The sequence below is a fragment of the Excalfactoria chinensis genome, chromosome 9, assembly GCF_039878825.1.
Source record: "Excalfactoria chinensis isolate bCotChi1 chromosome 9, bCotChi1.hap2, whole genome shotgun sequence".
NCBI lineage: Eukaryota > Metazoa > Chordata > Aves > Galliformes > Phasianidae > Excalfactoria > Excalfactoria chinensis.
The window spans coordinates 5051197-5068362 of record NC_092833.1 but is presented as its reverse complement, the minus strand read 5'-3'; the positions used below and the strand labels follow the sequence as shown (position 1 = coordinate 5068362).

The following is a 17166-nucleotide window of genomic DNA, read 5'->3' as shown; positions in this document are numbered from 1 at the left end:
TTCACAGTACCAATAGAGCGAAGTCAAGGGGATGTTACAGAACTAGTTAACATTACTCTGAACTTCTGCAAGACTTGGCAGTGGCTGCTGATGTCCACTTCAGGTCCAACTCTACAGGAGCACAGGGGAGAATAAATGCTAATCAATATGAAAACATGACTGCAAATCTGTTGCTGAGCTGGTGTGCATCAGAGCAGGAAGGACTCTGAATCTCGGATGTTTTCAGGAACGGCATCTGAACACAGCTCAGCCCGAGAATCGTTAGCAGACATCCAGCAAACCGGTGTAAAACAAATGGAGGGAAAAAAAATGGCTTGTGGAAAATGTGGTGTGCTTAATAACTTAGGTCTGGTCGTGTGAGTAAGGAGAGCGTCCCACGTGGTGTTTGCTTTCACCATAAGCGCTGCTATGTTGTAACACGTGGGCTGTACCGATGAGTGAATAGTGCACAAACTGTCAGTCTTACTGTCTACCTTTACAATCTGGAGTCTCTAAAAGTGAAAGTAGAGAGCTGGTAGACAAAGAAACCACCTTGACTTTCAGTGATGTTTTATACATGTGTAAAAATATCAGCTCCCTTTTATCGCTTTATATTTAAGAACATTTTTAATACGTTCCCAATGAAATAATCTTTTCAGTTTCACCGCTGTTTCATTTGTGGACTTTATTTTCAGCTTGACTCCATACAGAGCTGCACTGTGTTATAGAAGTGTTTTTAATCAAAGACTCCCAGCAAATTAGGTTACAGGGTAGGACAGTTTGCTGAACAGCTCTCTTCTGAAAGCATGCACAAGGGAATGCTTTTTCAATGTTTAAATGAAAGCTTAATTGCAAGAAACTAGACGTGCGTAAAGTACCTAAATCCAGCTGGTTTCACTTAACAGAGAAAACAAGAAGTGTCTTTGAAAACCTGGCTCCCAGACTTCTAAAGGTACCCAAGTGCTCTTGGAAATTGATGCTTGAACACCAGATTGAATGGGCTCTGGGAATCCCTGCGGACAGCTTTCAAAAAATCTCAACTTTTAAATCCTCTCTGCCTCAACTTTCCCAAAGCAGCGATGTGAATTCTGTTCTCCCACCCTTCCTGTGTCAGTTCAGTGCAGGTCAGTCACTTCGTGTTAGCACACGTTATCGGCATCCAGCAGTGCTAACAGCAGCAGGCTGCGGACTCTGATGCCACAAAAATACACATCAGTGTGTATGGTTGAGAAATTAAACGTCCTTTATGTTTATTGGAGGTGTTGTGGTCTTCGCTCTTTATATACATATATATATATTCATAAAGACAGAATAAATAAAAGTGGTAGAAAAGAAGGAAAGGAATCAAACTAGCCATTGAAAAATGACAATCAGTCCGTTAATGGAAACTTTTATTTCTGAATGATAGTTCTGCATTACTGACATCTCTAGCAGCACCTACAGATTAAAGATCACAGGACGATGCACAGGCATTTTTAAAAGCAGCTCAGGTTGTTCAGATTTGACCCAGATCCACATCTCCAGCACAGAAGCAGAAGACCAGACGGTAGCAGAGGCCACAGAGAAACCACTGAGCACATCAAATGTACGACGGTATAGCATGAAGTATCTTACCATGGTGAGCTTACTGGCAATTAGATGTTCCAATGTTAAGTATTCATAGACTGTTCAGTGCAGAAAGGACAGGTATAAGAAAAGCAAGTGTTAAAATGTGGGCAAAGTAATGCAGCAACAACTGATTTCAACAAGGAAATGCAAAGCTGTGAACAACAGAAGCTGTGCCACGTGGGGCGGAGTTGCTAAGGCTGTAGGTGAAATGCAGGCTTTGTGTGTCTGAGGGCAGCACACCATCGAGTGTTTAGAATCCTCATACCCAGTTTAATAGTAATGCTTAGGTGTATATTCGCTATACAGCAACCTCTCCACAGTAATGAAGAATGTCTAGGTAGCAAACTCCATCCAAATGAAACCATAAATGCTGACTGTCAGAAAACTGCACCCTCCCAGACTGGTGCTGCCCAGTTTTATTGCTGAACGTGCTAAAGCTTTAAAGGGGGTGCATTTCTGTTTGCGTTTTGGGCAGCATCCAGAATACATTTCCAAGTGAATTTCCAGTCACCCTTATTAACTGTACTTCATTTTAAATCGTAGAGTGATCGCAAAGCACATGAATGGATCTTTTCTGGATGAAAATGAGCCAAGAGATGCACTTGTAAGGTGCTCAAAAAACCAACAGGCATTCCATGTGTGCTACCACGAGAGCAAGCCCTCTGAAACACCCAGTGTGCAGAGAGCAACACTGACAGTTTCACCCTACGCATCCTCCTCTATTGGTCTGCATGCACTCTGTTCACAGACAGAGCTGCAGAGCACCCAGTCAAGACAGCTACTGTCTGATGGACTTAAAAAGAAAACTAACCAGGTGAAATTTCATCTTGCTATACTATAGAGAGAAGGCAGTTCCTTTCATCAGTCTTACCTCTCCATCTGGTGTTTAAAAGGCCACAGACACAGAGGCAGAAATGTGATGCTCCAGACTGCAGCAGAGGAGTCGCATTATAGACTTCTCCACTGAGTTCTTGCTGGAAGTTCAAACAGGTCTCATGTTTGTACATTTAACACAATGAATCCACACACAAGAATAAATCAGTGTGCAGGGTGCGTCATGTATCAAACTCACCCAAAACACGGTACATTCCATCTACTACAAGCTCAACATATAGGAACAAGAGGATGATTTATGATATGCCAGGCTGTCCACTGGCGTATCGTTTTTACCAACTGTATTTTGCTCCTCTATCTTACATCCTTGACAGCTGAACTCCAGTTTTTCTCTGCCATTTCTGATCAAGTGCAGTCTAAGAATGTATCAGAACAGAAGTTACTCAGCAAGGGAGCCTCTGACACCAGGTAAGTGATGCTGACCTGAATACTGTTATTTTCAGTGATGTTAGCAGCATTAATTTCAGCACTGATGTATTCCCTGTGTAGTTCTGAGGCCTTATTTTTGTTTAGCTGAAGTAAGATCATAGGAAATAAACCTGAAGCATGTTGGAAGGTCTCAGTTCATTGGCCTTGAGCAGGTCTTCAGTGTTGTGATGAATTCAGTATCACTTAATTCCATGACTTGTATTTCCTTCTTAAATCCTTTAAGTACAGCATAATAGCTGATTCAGAGATCAGAGATTGTTTTATGTTTTTTATTGTTATGTGCTACAAAGCAGGCAGTATTGTCTCTTCAGGATGGAAAACATATAAGCTGTATCACATAGAAATCTATTCTGCACTTTTACTGCATAATACTTTTCCTCAGCAAAAGACTCCCTAGAGATTAATTGTCATCACAGTTAAAATATAGATCAGATTCTGCTGACCTTACATAGGGAGGTTGTTGGCTGTGATGAAGGCAAGACAGATGGTCACTTCAGGGAATGTTTCTTTTACTGCAACTGCTTGCTTGCTTGAGGATGAACATTTCTAGTTGCATGACTCACGTCTTTCCCTATTGCTGCATGAGATACCAGCTAGACTTTTTCAGAGTTATTCAAAGAAATAGGAGAAGCTGAAAAATGGATCTTCAGTGTATCTTGTGATGGTTTCATTCTCCACTGGGGGTATCAAATGACGTGTGCAGATTGTTTAAAAACAACATCACCTTTTTGCTGAAAATTGTGATGAAATGTCTTTTCTGTCTTTTTGGCTTTTTAACAAAATCGTGTAGAATTTCATATAGAAAACTGGTCCCAAAACAGGAAAACGCACTAAATAATAATAAAAATGCTCTGGTTAATGTAAAAAGTCAGAAACTTAGAGCAAATTGCAAAAATTGGAGCGGACGTTTCTAATCTGTGGCTCTTCAGTATCTGGTTTGACTCTTCCCCTGTTCGGAGGACAAGGAGCATCATCCGAATGCTGGTTGCCTCGGAGACTCCCATAGCTTCTTGAGTCATAACTTTTGCCTGGAAAGAAATACTCCTTCAGTGTGAGTTTTTAATGGCCATAGAGGTCTCTATTTGTCATATGTTAGATTAACTACTACTTCTAAACAGGTGGGAGAGGAATAAAACATTTCCCAGTATTCAATCAATGGCAATATTCTTAGTCTGTATGAAACCTACAGGTTAAGCAAATAGAATTACAAGATTTGCTGCATTAGTTTAGACTGCTAAAGCAAACAAACCCATCGCTCACCCAGTATCAGTTACTTGAGTGGAGACTGAGCTTTGTAGAAAGCTGACATGGCAATAAAACCTTCTAACCCCCACAGGAGACTGGTTTGAGGACTGACAGGCTGTACAGCCAATGAGGTCTCTCTCTCTCAGGCTTGAATTGATCAGGGCTACCCCATAACTACAAAAAATAATTGCAGCTTTTCTAGGAAGAAGCTGTGTATATGAACAATTGGGTCTACCCTCGTGTAGAGTTGTCTAAAAGTTATCAGTTCTCTTTGAATTATCAGAAGGACGCTGAAATCTGTCAGCTTCTTTCCAACTAATGCATGACTGACAGCTCTGGTTGCTCTGAAGGTGAGTTTGTTTGGCCCTAAGCAATGTGCTGGCTGGTTAGTTTACCCAGCGTAGATATATTGGCCATGAATTTCTGACTCGGATAAAGCCATAGACATTCAGAAGAGGGATACAATGAAACTGCAAGAATAAGCCTCAGTTACTTTGTAATTCTTGGCTTTTCTGGATGGCAACTAAATAACTACCTGTTAAATCTGCAATTTTTGCTTGATTTCTCCTTATGAGGCTGTTCTGTGCATCAGTGGGAGCGTCCATATACTTCATTGCAATGGCTGTGGTCTGGTCCTTCTCTGGCTGACTTTGAGTAACTGAAAGAAGAACAGAAAAGAATATTTAATGTAATTGCATTAACATTCATTTGTTTAAGGAGAGAAAGATATGTCAAATTGACTACCTGTCTGATGAGAGCCCGGCGTTGCCTCAGCCCTGTCTTCTTGAAAGGACTGAGCAGATTCACGGCCAGAATCTAAGTCTTTTATTGGCCTTCCCATAATCTCATTCTCACATGCAGTTTTATTTCTAACGAGGAAGTATGTGTGCATCTTTCCTTTCCCTTTCACTTCTATTTCTCCTCTTTCTGTCATCTCAAAATTTTTGTATTTTAGACACCTAAGATAACAAAAGAAAATGACAGAGAGAAGAATTCAAGATTAGCAAAAAAGAAAAATGATGAAAAAACCCAATAGTGCCTTAGAAAAGCTATTATAATCAAAGCAATCTAAGTTTGGGAAAACACAGCACTGCTAAGTGCTGTTTGCAATGCTAAGGTGGTCTCTGGCTTTCGTTTTTCTACTCCCCCGTAGCTTGTCTTCACTTTCACCTCTTACCTGCATATTTTATGCATACATAAGATTCTTGAAAATGCAGTGTTTAATTTTTATTGACAAGAGCTTTTAGAAAGTAAATTCTTCACTCCATGAGTTACATACTGGTTTATACAGTTTGTCCTTAATAGGTGCAAATAAAACTGTTCTGCCAGAGTATTGTACTCAATAAGAGAGAGTTTGAAGCTCCGGTTATGCAGGGTGTCACATGAAATGATGTGTCTTTCTAGCATTTAAATCATGCTATTGGTACTTTCCAAAAAAACATCATATTAATTTTTTTCATCTTTTATTTTCTAGGCTTGAGATTTTCAAACCTCTACATACGAGGACATCTGAAATGATTGAAACTAAATTCTTTGCAAGCACTGAGTTTTCTTTACAGGTAAGTCGCATAAATCAGTGACAAAAGACAGAGTCATCTATGCCTGAAAACTGCATCTGTTCGGGACAGTGGTTTTAGCACAGCTTTTAATAGGAGAAGTTTTCATCAGAACTACTCACTGATAGGCACTGGAGCTTAGATGAATTTTACTTGGGACACCATGACTCTCCATGCGGGAAGCTATATTCACTGTGTCTCCAAACAAGCAATAGCGAGGCATCTTTTCTCCAACAACTCCAGCCAAGACAGGACCTGTATGGATCCCAACTCTAATCTTTACAAAGACATAAAACACCCCCCAAAAATGTCACTTGTTATTTACGACCTTTCTTGATGCTAATGAGTCACCTAAAAGTCCATCTTAATACAACAGTGGGTGCCAGTAAAATACCAAATATCCACAGGGAAAGGTTTTTGATGAAAAATGCACCCATGTGACCAAAGTCACAGAGAAATTAAAAGAAGCTCTTAGATGTCCCACTGTAATATATTAACCAGAAGCTCAACCCAAGAATCAGAATCTATGTGTTCACCACTTACTTGGATTGGATTTCCAGAAACTGGGTTCTGTACTCCTTTAGCTGCTATTATAATCCCCAAGGCAAAGTTAGCAACTCGCTCAGCGTGAGTGGATACAGGCACGGGGACTCCACCTACTACCATATAGGCATCTCCAATTGTCTCCACCTTTAATTGAGAAGGACAAGTGTTGCCTATAATTCTCCTTCAGGTTAGTGCTTTGCTGTTTGAGGCCCTCCTTACCTGCACCAACTCCCTCTTCCTTCTAAAACACGCTTCCAATCACTTACTATAGCACATGTGAATTTACCATCAGCAAATAAGAGATCATTTTAAATTAGATTAACCATATTTCTTACTAATGAGAATCTTTGGGTTTGGTCACTAACATAATGACTTAAAACAGTTCAGTAGCTCACTCCTGAAAAACACGTTCCTGTACGTATTATCAGAATATCCAAACCACAGTAATACCAGTAACTTCTCTAACGAGTTGAAAATAACTGCAAGAGGCTACTAATGCAAATAGATACCCTAATTATCTTCAGGCTGTGGCAGGTGATTTAATTTAACAAGATTAATTCATAACTTCAGACATTTATAAGCATGAGCCAAGTTTCACTGATCAATTTCAGTATTTCATTTCTTTCACAGATCCCTGAAATAGTCATCTTGTCCTCCTTCCCTGTGCTTTAGCTACCTCCTTTAATATTAATGGGAGTTGCATACAGGCATCAAAAGAAGATTATTATAGCGACAGATAATTTACTCAAGATGTATGATTTAGATAGAACATGGTGCTAATCTGTCTTAAAGTCTGAAGGCCAGATTCGGGCTGCTTCAATTATTGAAAAGAGTTTCCTTGCCAAGGCAGAAATTCTTCTGATTTCCCAGTTGAAATTTATTGCAAGATGAACTGCTTGTCTTGCCCCAGTAAGGAACGAATGAGGTTTGGATTTCACTCTTTGCTATTTCTGCTTTCTTAAATATTTAATGTGCTAGGGACAGAGAAAATTAGGACCAGCTCTTCAGCTGTTATGATCTAGGTAGCTCTGGAGTTGTTAACAGTGGTATGCTATGCAGGGCTCTCTTCCTTCCTTCACAGCTTGAAGACAATATGTACATTACAGTTTAGAATTAATCAGTGCTCTCTGAGGTCGAGAGGAGATACGTGCCATTGCCTAAGATCTCCATGAATCAAAATCAAAGCCTAGCTTTTGACTGAGTGTTGTCTGTATAGTTATCTCCACCAAAGGAGACATTTAATAACACACGGACATGTTTCACAACGCATTGGAGTAAAGGGACTAGGAAAATCATTCAGATTGACCCATAAGCTGGGATGTCATAGTATCCCGGATGGGTGTTTGACAGAAAAGAGAAAGAGATGTATCAAAACAGCAATTCTGGTATTAGTATTTTGAAGAGAGGCTCCAGCCAATGACAGAAATTACTCTCCTGCTCAAAATCTTCAATGCACTTAATTACATCTTAATGTGTTGTTGATTTTTTGTTTGTTTCTCTGTACAGCCACTATAAATATGCAGTATTTTATGGTTTCCAGGAAATGTGAAGAACAGTTAAGTGCATTTAAAAACAAACAAGCAAAAAAACAGCCAAATCCAGACTATTTCTATAATCGTTATCAACCAGCAGCATACCTTGTATACATCATGCACTGTGGTCAGCCTATCAAACTGCAGGTACATTGAATTTAGCATGAGAACTATCTGAATAGGCTCACACTGGGCACAAATGTTGGTAAAGGTCACTACATCACTGAATAATATGGTGCACTCCTTGAATTCTCCTGCAAGCAGAAAAAAAACCAGCTGTCAATAATAGTAATGGCTGGATAACCATGACATCTGTTTGAGAGTTTGTCTGCAAGGATTTCTTTCTAGTTGTTGTTTTAGGATGTGATTTTTCACTTGTAATACTCATACGTGTGTCCAGATATGAAAGATGTTGATATAAGAATATTTCAAATATAAGAACTATAGCACATCATTTCAAACAGTTCAGACATATGAGTATGTTCCTATGCTCGTCCATATTCAGGAAATACAAAGCTCCTCACCTCTGATTTCATATATATGTGTACTAAAGGGAATATAATATTCTTAGTTGCTCTTCTTAAGAGAATTAGGAATAGTGATAACTCCAGGTTATAGATAACACAGAGAAGCTAGGAAAATTTTCTAAGACAGACTAAGTTCTGTATTTCTTCTTTGAGCCCTCATTTCCTTGTATACTCATTTTAAAAACAAAAGCCCACTTCACTGTTGAAACAGATTTTCTCCCTGAGCGGGCAGCTGCTACCACCTGTCATTTCTTAGGAAACAGTTCTGACAAATAGCTTCCAAAGCTTATGTTTGAAAGAAAATAATAATCTAATCTTCCTTATCAGCAAAACAAAAGGGTCTGTGGTTCTCCTATTTATCTAGTGTCATTAAGTAGCAAATCTACTCTACAGCAATGACAGTGTGGCTGTGCTAGTTCCCAGTCTTTCTATCACCATCATGCCTGGTACATGATTCATGCTTTACAAAAGAATACTGTTCATTCACCTGCCTCAACTCGCTTCCCCTCCTTCAGCTGGTTTGCTACATGCTGAGGAAGCATGGCGTAGAGCAGAGCTTCAGTCTTTTTCTTCTCTTCTTCCAGGTGCTTTGACAATACCCGCAGTTCTTCCTTCTTCCTCTCCAGCTGGTTAGAGAGCTCCATCTCTGCCAGTCGCTGCTGATTGAGAAGAATCAAATCCCTGGTCACGTCATGAGGTGCAATGTCTGCAATATGCATCTGTCGCTCCTCCAGCTCATGTAAAGTGCGAAGTAAAGGTGAGCAGAGATAGAGCATGCACTGCAGAGACTCCATCCAGATCATCTGGCCTGTTTAAAACAAGTGCTGATAAGAGCGTTCATCACTCTGCAATTCCATGTAAGGTTCAGTGCTACAGATGTGAGTTCTAGGGAATGATTTCTAAGGAAGGTAGCTTTCTGTACAGTCTGCGTCTGCACAGCAGTTGTTTCCTAGAACTGGGTGGGTTGTTTGAATGAAGTGTACTAGGTAAATAAAAAGATCTCAGGACCCGGACAGCAGTTGCTCATTCAATTGCAAATACAAGTCAGAGCCTAACCATGTTCTGGGTTCCTGCTCTTCAATAGGAGCCACAGTGCTCACAACATCTCTTCTGAAACTGAGATTCAAAGCAATTTAAGTGAAAGATTTACATTTTGCAGTGGGTAGATTTTGCTCCTAGTAAAGACAATAAAGTTTCTCTTCTAGAAGCTGGAGCTTTAAGTCACATGCTCACATAAATAACAGGTACAAATAGGTCTGAAAGGTAGAAGAGATTTGTAGTGGAGGACCAGGTTTTTGCTTGCAGGGCTGAGATTTGGTTACGGGTTTGTTTTGTTGTTGTTTTGTGTTTTATTTTTAAAAAAGCCTAACAGAAGAATAGGATGTAACATTTTACCCATGGCCAAAATTCCTTTTTTGTTAACAACACTTTTTTTTCAAGGTCTCCCTCAACTTTTTTCTGAATGCCATGATTTGACACTCATCATGTAGAGGTGAAAGGAGACAAGGGAAAACTAGGTCATATTCTGTAGTTCAAAGGAGTAAAACTGAGGTCACAGAATACTTGAAACAACTGTCATTTCAGTTAATTACACGGAGCAGAGAATTATTCTATGCTTATTCCCTCATTCCTCTCAGTATAAATAGAGCAAATAAGATTTCTTTTACTACAGTTTCAACCAGTGAACTCCTATATAATGTAATAGAGAGGGGGAAAAAAAGGCAAATCAATCTGCAAATGTGAATAATACAAAAAGCACCATTAACTAATTTATTTTTATCTGTATTTGAAACCCAGCCAGTGAACCAAATAATTCCCTTCAAAGGTATGGAGTAAATCTGAACGATGCATTCACATTGTAGGGATCAGAATGTGTGGAGTCATAGGGGAAGACACTTCTTCCAGCTGTGGAAATTGTACCAGGAATTTGTTGTTAAGTTCTTCCCTCTTCCCCTGCCCCTTTTCTCCCCTTCACCTGACAGAACTGGAACTGCACACTGACAGCAGAGATGTGTTTTGCTGTGTATTGCTGGAATTCTCACCCAGTGTTTTAATTGTTCTCTTTATGTGCCAGGGATGTAATCCAAGATCTGTGCACTGGTATTGCCTGTGATAGTTAGCTGGGCTCAAAATGATTTTCCAAGTACAAAAAAGTAATTTTTTCATCAAAGAAAATTCTTAGCAATGCAAAGTGATTGTATTTCAGGTGGATATGCTGATTGGCAGGGCTATGGGGAGGTGAGAACCAGGCAGTTTTACACAGCTTACTGCATCTCCATGCTGCACCTGATAGCTCCAAGTGTAGAAGCTGGCTCTGCGTCCTTTCCATGTTCCACAGATCCCAAGGCTTTCCATGCCTTTCAAATGGGAACACTACTACTAAGCAAAAGCCTCCAAAATCTCATGAGGTAATATTAGAGTTTGTCTATAAGCATTTCAAAGTACTGTTCATGTAAAGAGAATGATCTAATCCTTCCCTCACTGCAAAAAAGGCTACCTATAAAATTTATGTAAAGCCAGGAGTCGACAGAAAGACATCAGTTTAACTCCAGCATTGTTCTTCATTTCATATGAACATTTATGCTTGTGAAAACAGTGAAATACCTCTCAGTTCCAGCATTGGCCGCTGTTTCCATGACTCTGGCATCATTTCTCTTTTGGTCTGGAAAACGAACTGGCTATTGATAAATTTCTGAATGCTAGAGATGGTGAAGGGTACTTCTGGGTGAATGATACTGAAATAGTGATCCAGGCAGATGCCCGTGGTCTGAAGGCCAGGTACAATCTTTTGAATGCTCACCCCAGCTTGCTTCACTCTGAGCTTAAAAAGAGAATACGGACAATGTGTTACAATGCATATCCTGTTTGGTGTCAGGCCAAGCTACAGCTGATCACTGTTTGCACACGTACACACTCAGTCTTGTAATGTCATGTGGATTATTTCTTAGCAAAGTTTCTATCATTAGCCAAACTCTTATAATTCGGTACAAAACTATCTTATTGCTACAGAACTCTGAATTAGTCTTCTTTGTAGCAAGACTAAGGCCCCCAGAAAGGAACATTATTATCCAAATGCTGTTCAGTATCAGTTTTTAAAAAGAAAAGAAAAAAATCATATCTGCTCTTATTTTGCATGTACTTGCGTTTACCTAATGTGATCCTGCTGATTCCAGCACATTTAACCATACCACTGGGGGAAGAAAATGCATTGTTTCATGGCAACATCTTGCGGGGTAATAACACACAAGGTAATTTTCAGTATACTTGCTAGTGTTGTAGAGAAATAAGCCTTTCGCCCTTTTACTTTTTTCCCCTTTTCATCCTTGCTCTCCTCCATAAGGGTTATCGATGTCACAGGAACTTTGGAGAAACAGGAATTAACAATTTTTTTAGAAGCATGCAGAGCTTCAGTTGTAAAGCAAGCCTTATGTTAGCCTTAGCACAGATCATTGATCAGGAGAAGGGAGACTAGCTTGTTAAATACAAAGCCAGTTTAAAGGATGGATCATGTCTCTGGCACATCAGAGGACAGGAAAGTTGCCAGAAACCTCAGAAAATTCTGTTCTGTGTTTGGTAGACTGCTACAATATACCTTGTTGGCATATCTGTGACTGTTTCGTATGCGGGGATCTCAATGAAGTCAAAGATAGTTTCTATTTTAGAAAATTAAGACTGTTATTATGAGCAACTTTTAGCTCATGTCTCTGTAGAAAGCACTTCTGTAAATGCTAAAAACGAATGTGCACTGTGTAAAGAACATACATAGGAACAAAATGTAGGGCTGTCACAGCAGCAGAAAATAACTACACGCCTTAGGTAAATTAAATGTCCCCGCTATATTGTCATCCTACCTCTTTGTCAAAAACCATGTGAAAAGGAAGCCCATTGCAAAATGTTTTTGTGTCAATCCAGAGAGTCTTGGGATAAACAGGGTCAAACCCTCTCAGGAGTTTACCTGTGGCAAGATAAACGTATAGTTTTCAGTCACATTGCACCTCATAAAACCAGTCAGCATTACATTCTGTAAGACGGGACTCTACGTTATAACGAGATAGCCAGGTTTAAAACTTAACCATACAAAAAGCACAGAGCGATTTACTATAGTTGGAAGAAATAGCTGTAACTAGGTTAAAAAAAGCACTGTCATAAGTTCTTCAGCTTAGACACTGACAAGACAGGGAAGTATCAGACATTTCACAGAATGGCATTATATAGAAGACTTTCAGAAGACTTCATGAGACAAAAGTGATAGGTCATATTCCATTTAAGTATCTGTCATTAGTATTAATGCTTATTAACTGCAATTCTTTTTTTTTCTTTGATTGCCAGTGTCTAACTGAAAGCAGCTTAACCAGAAATATTTTGAAAAGAAGAAGAGGAAACACAAATGGTAACTTCAGCATGGATGGGTGGGTGGACACAGCAAGGAGGCTTACTGACTTTCGTACTGAAAAGACTCATAGAGGATGACAAGCTCGCTCTGAATGTTCTTACCTCTTCCTAATGTGATTATTCCTCTTATCGTTTTCCAGTGACTTTTCTTGACAGGACAAACTGAGCCTCCTCTAATAGTATTCTCTGATTTCTCAAGATCCTGTTGAAATAAATCCAAAAGGGATTTCAAGGGTCTTTTATTTTCATCATACTTTATTGATATAATGATAATGAATCTTAAAATACCTTATTGTTCAATTGGCTATCAGTTTGTTTTTCAGAGTCAGCAAGACGTTGAGGCGAGAAGGAAAATTTCTTTCTTTCTTTATATGAAAGTACAGGGTTTTGAGTGACGAGAAAAACAATATGCTCTTTTTTCCCAGTTCTTTCTTCTTCTTCCATCTGATTGACTATTTCCATTGAAATCTCAATGTTAAAAAAATCCAGGGCTGCTGCACCAATGATTCCTGAAAGCAAAACAAAAAACGCAACATTGCCAATAACAGAATCTTTCTATTTCCCTTTCAGAGAGCTCTCAATGATATCTCACTATTTCAGGAATTATTTCTCCAAATGATACAGAAAGAAGAAAGAGACCTGTGGTTACCAATGTTGTTCCTACTACCAGTGTCTTATTAGGATGAGATTATGTACATATGAGATATTCCTTAAGGTTACAGTTTGGGTTTTTTGTTTATTTGTTTGCTTTGTCTGATGACAAATGCTTATTTTCACTAGGAAAAGCTTAGCAGAATACCTAAATAATGTGACCAAATATCATATAGCAAAAAAATCAATTCCCAGAACCCCAGGACTGCACAAGCTCTAAAGAGATTCTGTTAAAACAATCTCCTTCAGTAGAATATGAAATGGAATCTGCAGAATACTCTAGACTAGTGCAGAATATTTTCATTTGAAGTAAGTCTTTCATGAAGATGCAATATCTGTCTTCTCATTTCTACTTAGCTAATAAGTGAAATACTGGACAACGACATGAAAAACTGTGTCTGAAATTCCAAGTAACTCTGCATTTCAATAGGAATATGAAATGAATTTTGATATGGAGTGTGAGGGAGGAGGAGGGGGAGATGATAAAAACATTGCATTCAGAAACATCTAGGAAATGAATGGATACAATTCTCTCTTACATACTTGTAGATGTTTAACCCTTGCATAAGAACAATTGTGGAGATTCTCAAGTTAAGATCTTTTAACTCTTACCAATGCTAGAATAAGATTCATTTTTGAGCAGGGTCCAACAGCAGTTTTACACAATTACATGTACTGCGGAAGTACATATGTAAGGATTATACATATGCTCTCAAACTATCACATGTTACTCACTGTAACTTAAGGTGTATGAATTACTGAGAATCAATTAACATCAGTATATACATGAAATTCATTTTTCCTTCCACTGAGGGAAAAGTCTTCTGGAATTCTACAGCAGGAACAGACACTTAAGGGCAGGGTTGGCATGCTGCAAATCTTGTACAAGCCATTGGTAGCTACGAGTGATTAGGCAGGCAGGGAAATACAGAGGTCTGTTGTCTGATTAATAAACCTTACCAGGTTTGAATCTCTTGGCCAGTCTTCATCTGAGAAAAAGATTCTGAAACCTGAGAAAAGTATATCTGCAAATATATGATTAGTTCGTATGTATACTGCATACCAATTGATCTGTGCTCTCTATTACCTGGCACAATATGGTACAGACCTCTTCTATCTGAATAGTAATGTAAATGCATTGACCCATCTTCATTCTTTTCTACTCTGAAAGATGGTGCATTCATCTCCTGAGGAGACAAAAAAAAAACAAGTTTCAGTATCCTTCTTTGATAAGGCATATGGTAAATTCCAATCATATAAAGGCATCCTGTGCCTTAACAAGATGAGCAGTAATATGAATAAGCTAAAATATAGAAAATGAAATATGCCGAACTGTGAAGGGCTATCTCCTGTGCAGTAGAGTCGATATGCTAAATAATACCTAATTTTGAGAATACTTTAAAAAACTTGTCCTAACATTTTGGATCAATGTGTTTCAGAACACGGGAGAGGCTGTTATGGCCTATTTCTCCCTTACTCATCCATACCTACAACATGCTGTTCCTTGGGTTGCGAACTGTCAGAGTCTACCCATACCCACTCGGTAATTACTACTTGAACTTGCCTGGTAAGAGAGGGACAGGTAGCTGTGTAATGCATCCAGGTTCTCTATGAACTCATACAAATTTCCACCCAGCGTTCTCAGCATGTGATCGTAGCCTGAACGTTTACAAAATTCGAAGAAATACTCTCCAAACTCTCTCAGAACCATATCAGCAGGAACACCTGGCAAGATAATATCTTAATAAATACAAAAGGCTTGGAAATTCAGGTAGTGCTGTCAGATGGATTAAAAGTGCATGCAGAATGCTTGCAACATAAGAAAGGCATTCTGAAGAGGAGAGGAGACCAAAATCTGGGATGTAGTCTCAGGTGTGAAGCTGGAGGGTTTATTTTTGAAGCATGGTAACACATACCTAATATTTTGCAGGCTTTGTCAACAAGTTGCATTGTGATCTCATCTTTGTAAACTCCAAAAGTCAAGAAACTATCCTGAACTCCAGCCTGGTGTCTACAACAGAAAAGACAATATCCTTCTCTCAGTGGTGTTGTAAGTATTGACACGCTTGGGTGACCGAATCAGCATTTGTTAAACACTGCTTAGTTCACTGACTCCTTAAATTCCTTCGCACCTTATACTGAAACACACTGCTTTTAGTAATGGTTTAAGAGTGCCCCCCACACTTCTGCTAATTCACATTAATGCATTATGACATTCTTTCAAGGATTAGGGCACCATACAATCACAGGATATCCTGAGTTGGAAGGGAACCATAAAGGATCATTGAATCCAACCCCTAATGCGGAGGTATTGGAGCAATTAGTGTGTTAGCTTGTCTCCTGCTCTACTTGCTTGTTGCTTCAAAGGGCCACATTACCAAGATCTTGGGCCTCCACAGTATTGACCAAAAACCTGCTGAGTTTTTATACAGGCTTCGGTTGCTATTTTATTTGAATACCTAAGTATCATTTGTACATCTTTAGCTCTCAGAAAATGCTAGAATGCTCATGCAGTAATGACGAAAGCAAAAAAGACTACATATTTAGTTGTTTTCCAGAAGGTACTGGAATGAAACGGATTTCTTATTGAGAATGACAGCTCTTCAGTGTAATTACTTTCAGATTTTTGTCACAGTGAGTCTATCACACAATTGTCCATAAGACAAAATGTCATGCTTAATTATATAGTGTAACAAATTAATCTGAACAAATTAACACCAGAACTCTTGCTCTAGCCCTGTTATCTTCCTCTAATAATGATTTCTATTATTATAAGCTGCCATTTACCAGTAAGGAATTAGAATCTTCTGCTAAATTTGTGAATGTTTTCTTTCAATACGTTGCACTGCATTTATTGCAAACAGCTTACCTTAATTTTTCCCATATTTCTTCACCATACTTCTCAACCACCAAAGACTTCAGGCATGTATTTATAAATCCATACTGCAAAAGCAAATAGGAACACGGAAAAGACAGACTGATTTTCCAACTGCAGCCCAAACGCACCCTCCCACTGCATTTCAGTCTCCAAATAACGTTTGACAGGCATTGCATCTCTCAGGAAAAGCATAACCGTTATCTAAGCCTCCTACAAGCGTGAAGCAGAACGGAGCAGACGTATCGCACGCTATTCCGCAGATGTCGCCCGGCATCCCGCAAGCACTACGGACTGACCGCCCAACGACCCCCAGACCCGTACGCAGTAGTGCCGGTACAGCCGCTGTTCCTGCCCTCCGAGAGGCAGCCGGCCGCCCCGACCCCCTCCCCGCTGCCGTCCCCGGGCCCGCTCACCATCGTGCCGGCGCCGGGAACCGCGGCACCGCCGCCCGCCGACACGGTCCCCCCGCCGCCCTGCGCCGCCGCCGCCGGGGGCCGCCTCCCCTCCCGGCGCCGCCGGCCCCCGGTGTGGCCTGGGGGCGGTGGCACGGCGAGGCCCTGCCCCGCTGCTTGGGGCGGCGAGCCGAGCCCGCGGACGGAAGGTTTTGGGGAAGGTGGTTGGCGGCGGGTTGTCCGTTCGCGAGGCTGTATGCGGGGGGAGCACCCTGCATGGCTGTTGTTGCACGGAGCGTTTTGCTCTGTCGCTCGGCCCCACAGGTGGCACGTCCTGCAGTGGGTGACCTTGCACTAAGCTTTGGTGATGCCTTTTGGATGAGGACAGTCGTCCTCCTGATCTCTCTTTCCACCCCACAGGCTCTCATGGGGCCCGTCTGGTCAGTAAAGCAGAGATTTTCTCAAAATCAGTCTCCAGCCAAATGCTGCGTGGAGTCAGGCTTAGGAGAAGTGATAAAAGCTTGATGCACACCTACA

At 40.2% G+C, this 17166-nt stretch overlaps 1 protein-coding gene across 1 annotated transcript; it reads right to left on the bottom strand.

Moving 5' to 3' along the window:
- Positions 1 to 1200: 1200 nt before the first annotated feature.
- LOC140256351 (guanylate cyclase soluble subunit beta-2-like) lies at positions 1201 to 16746 on the bottom strand. The gene is made up of 16 exons (XM_072344832.1): positions 16651 to 16746; positions 16229 to 16302; positions 15276 to 15370; positions 14924 to 15084; positions 14447 to 14546; positions 12997 to 13217; positions 12811 to 12910; positions 12168 to 12271; positions 10921 to 11137; positions 8804 to 9124; positions 7895 to 8043; positions 6255 to 6401; positions 5834 to 5988; positions 4900 to 5114; positions 4691 to 4813; positions 1201 to 3938 (listed from the first exon to the last, which is right to left on the bottom strand). Exons 1-16 carry the CDS (start codon positions 16651 to 16653, stop codon positions 3787 to 3789), a joined length of 2337 nt encoding a protein of 778 aa, XP_072200933.1. The 5' UTR covers positions 16654 to 16746; the 3' UTR covers positions 1201 to 3786.
- Positions 16747 to 17166: the final 420 nt, after the last annotated feature.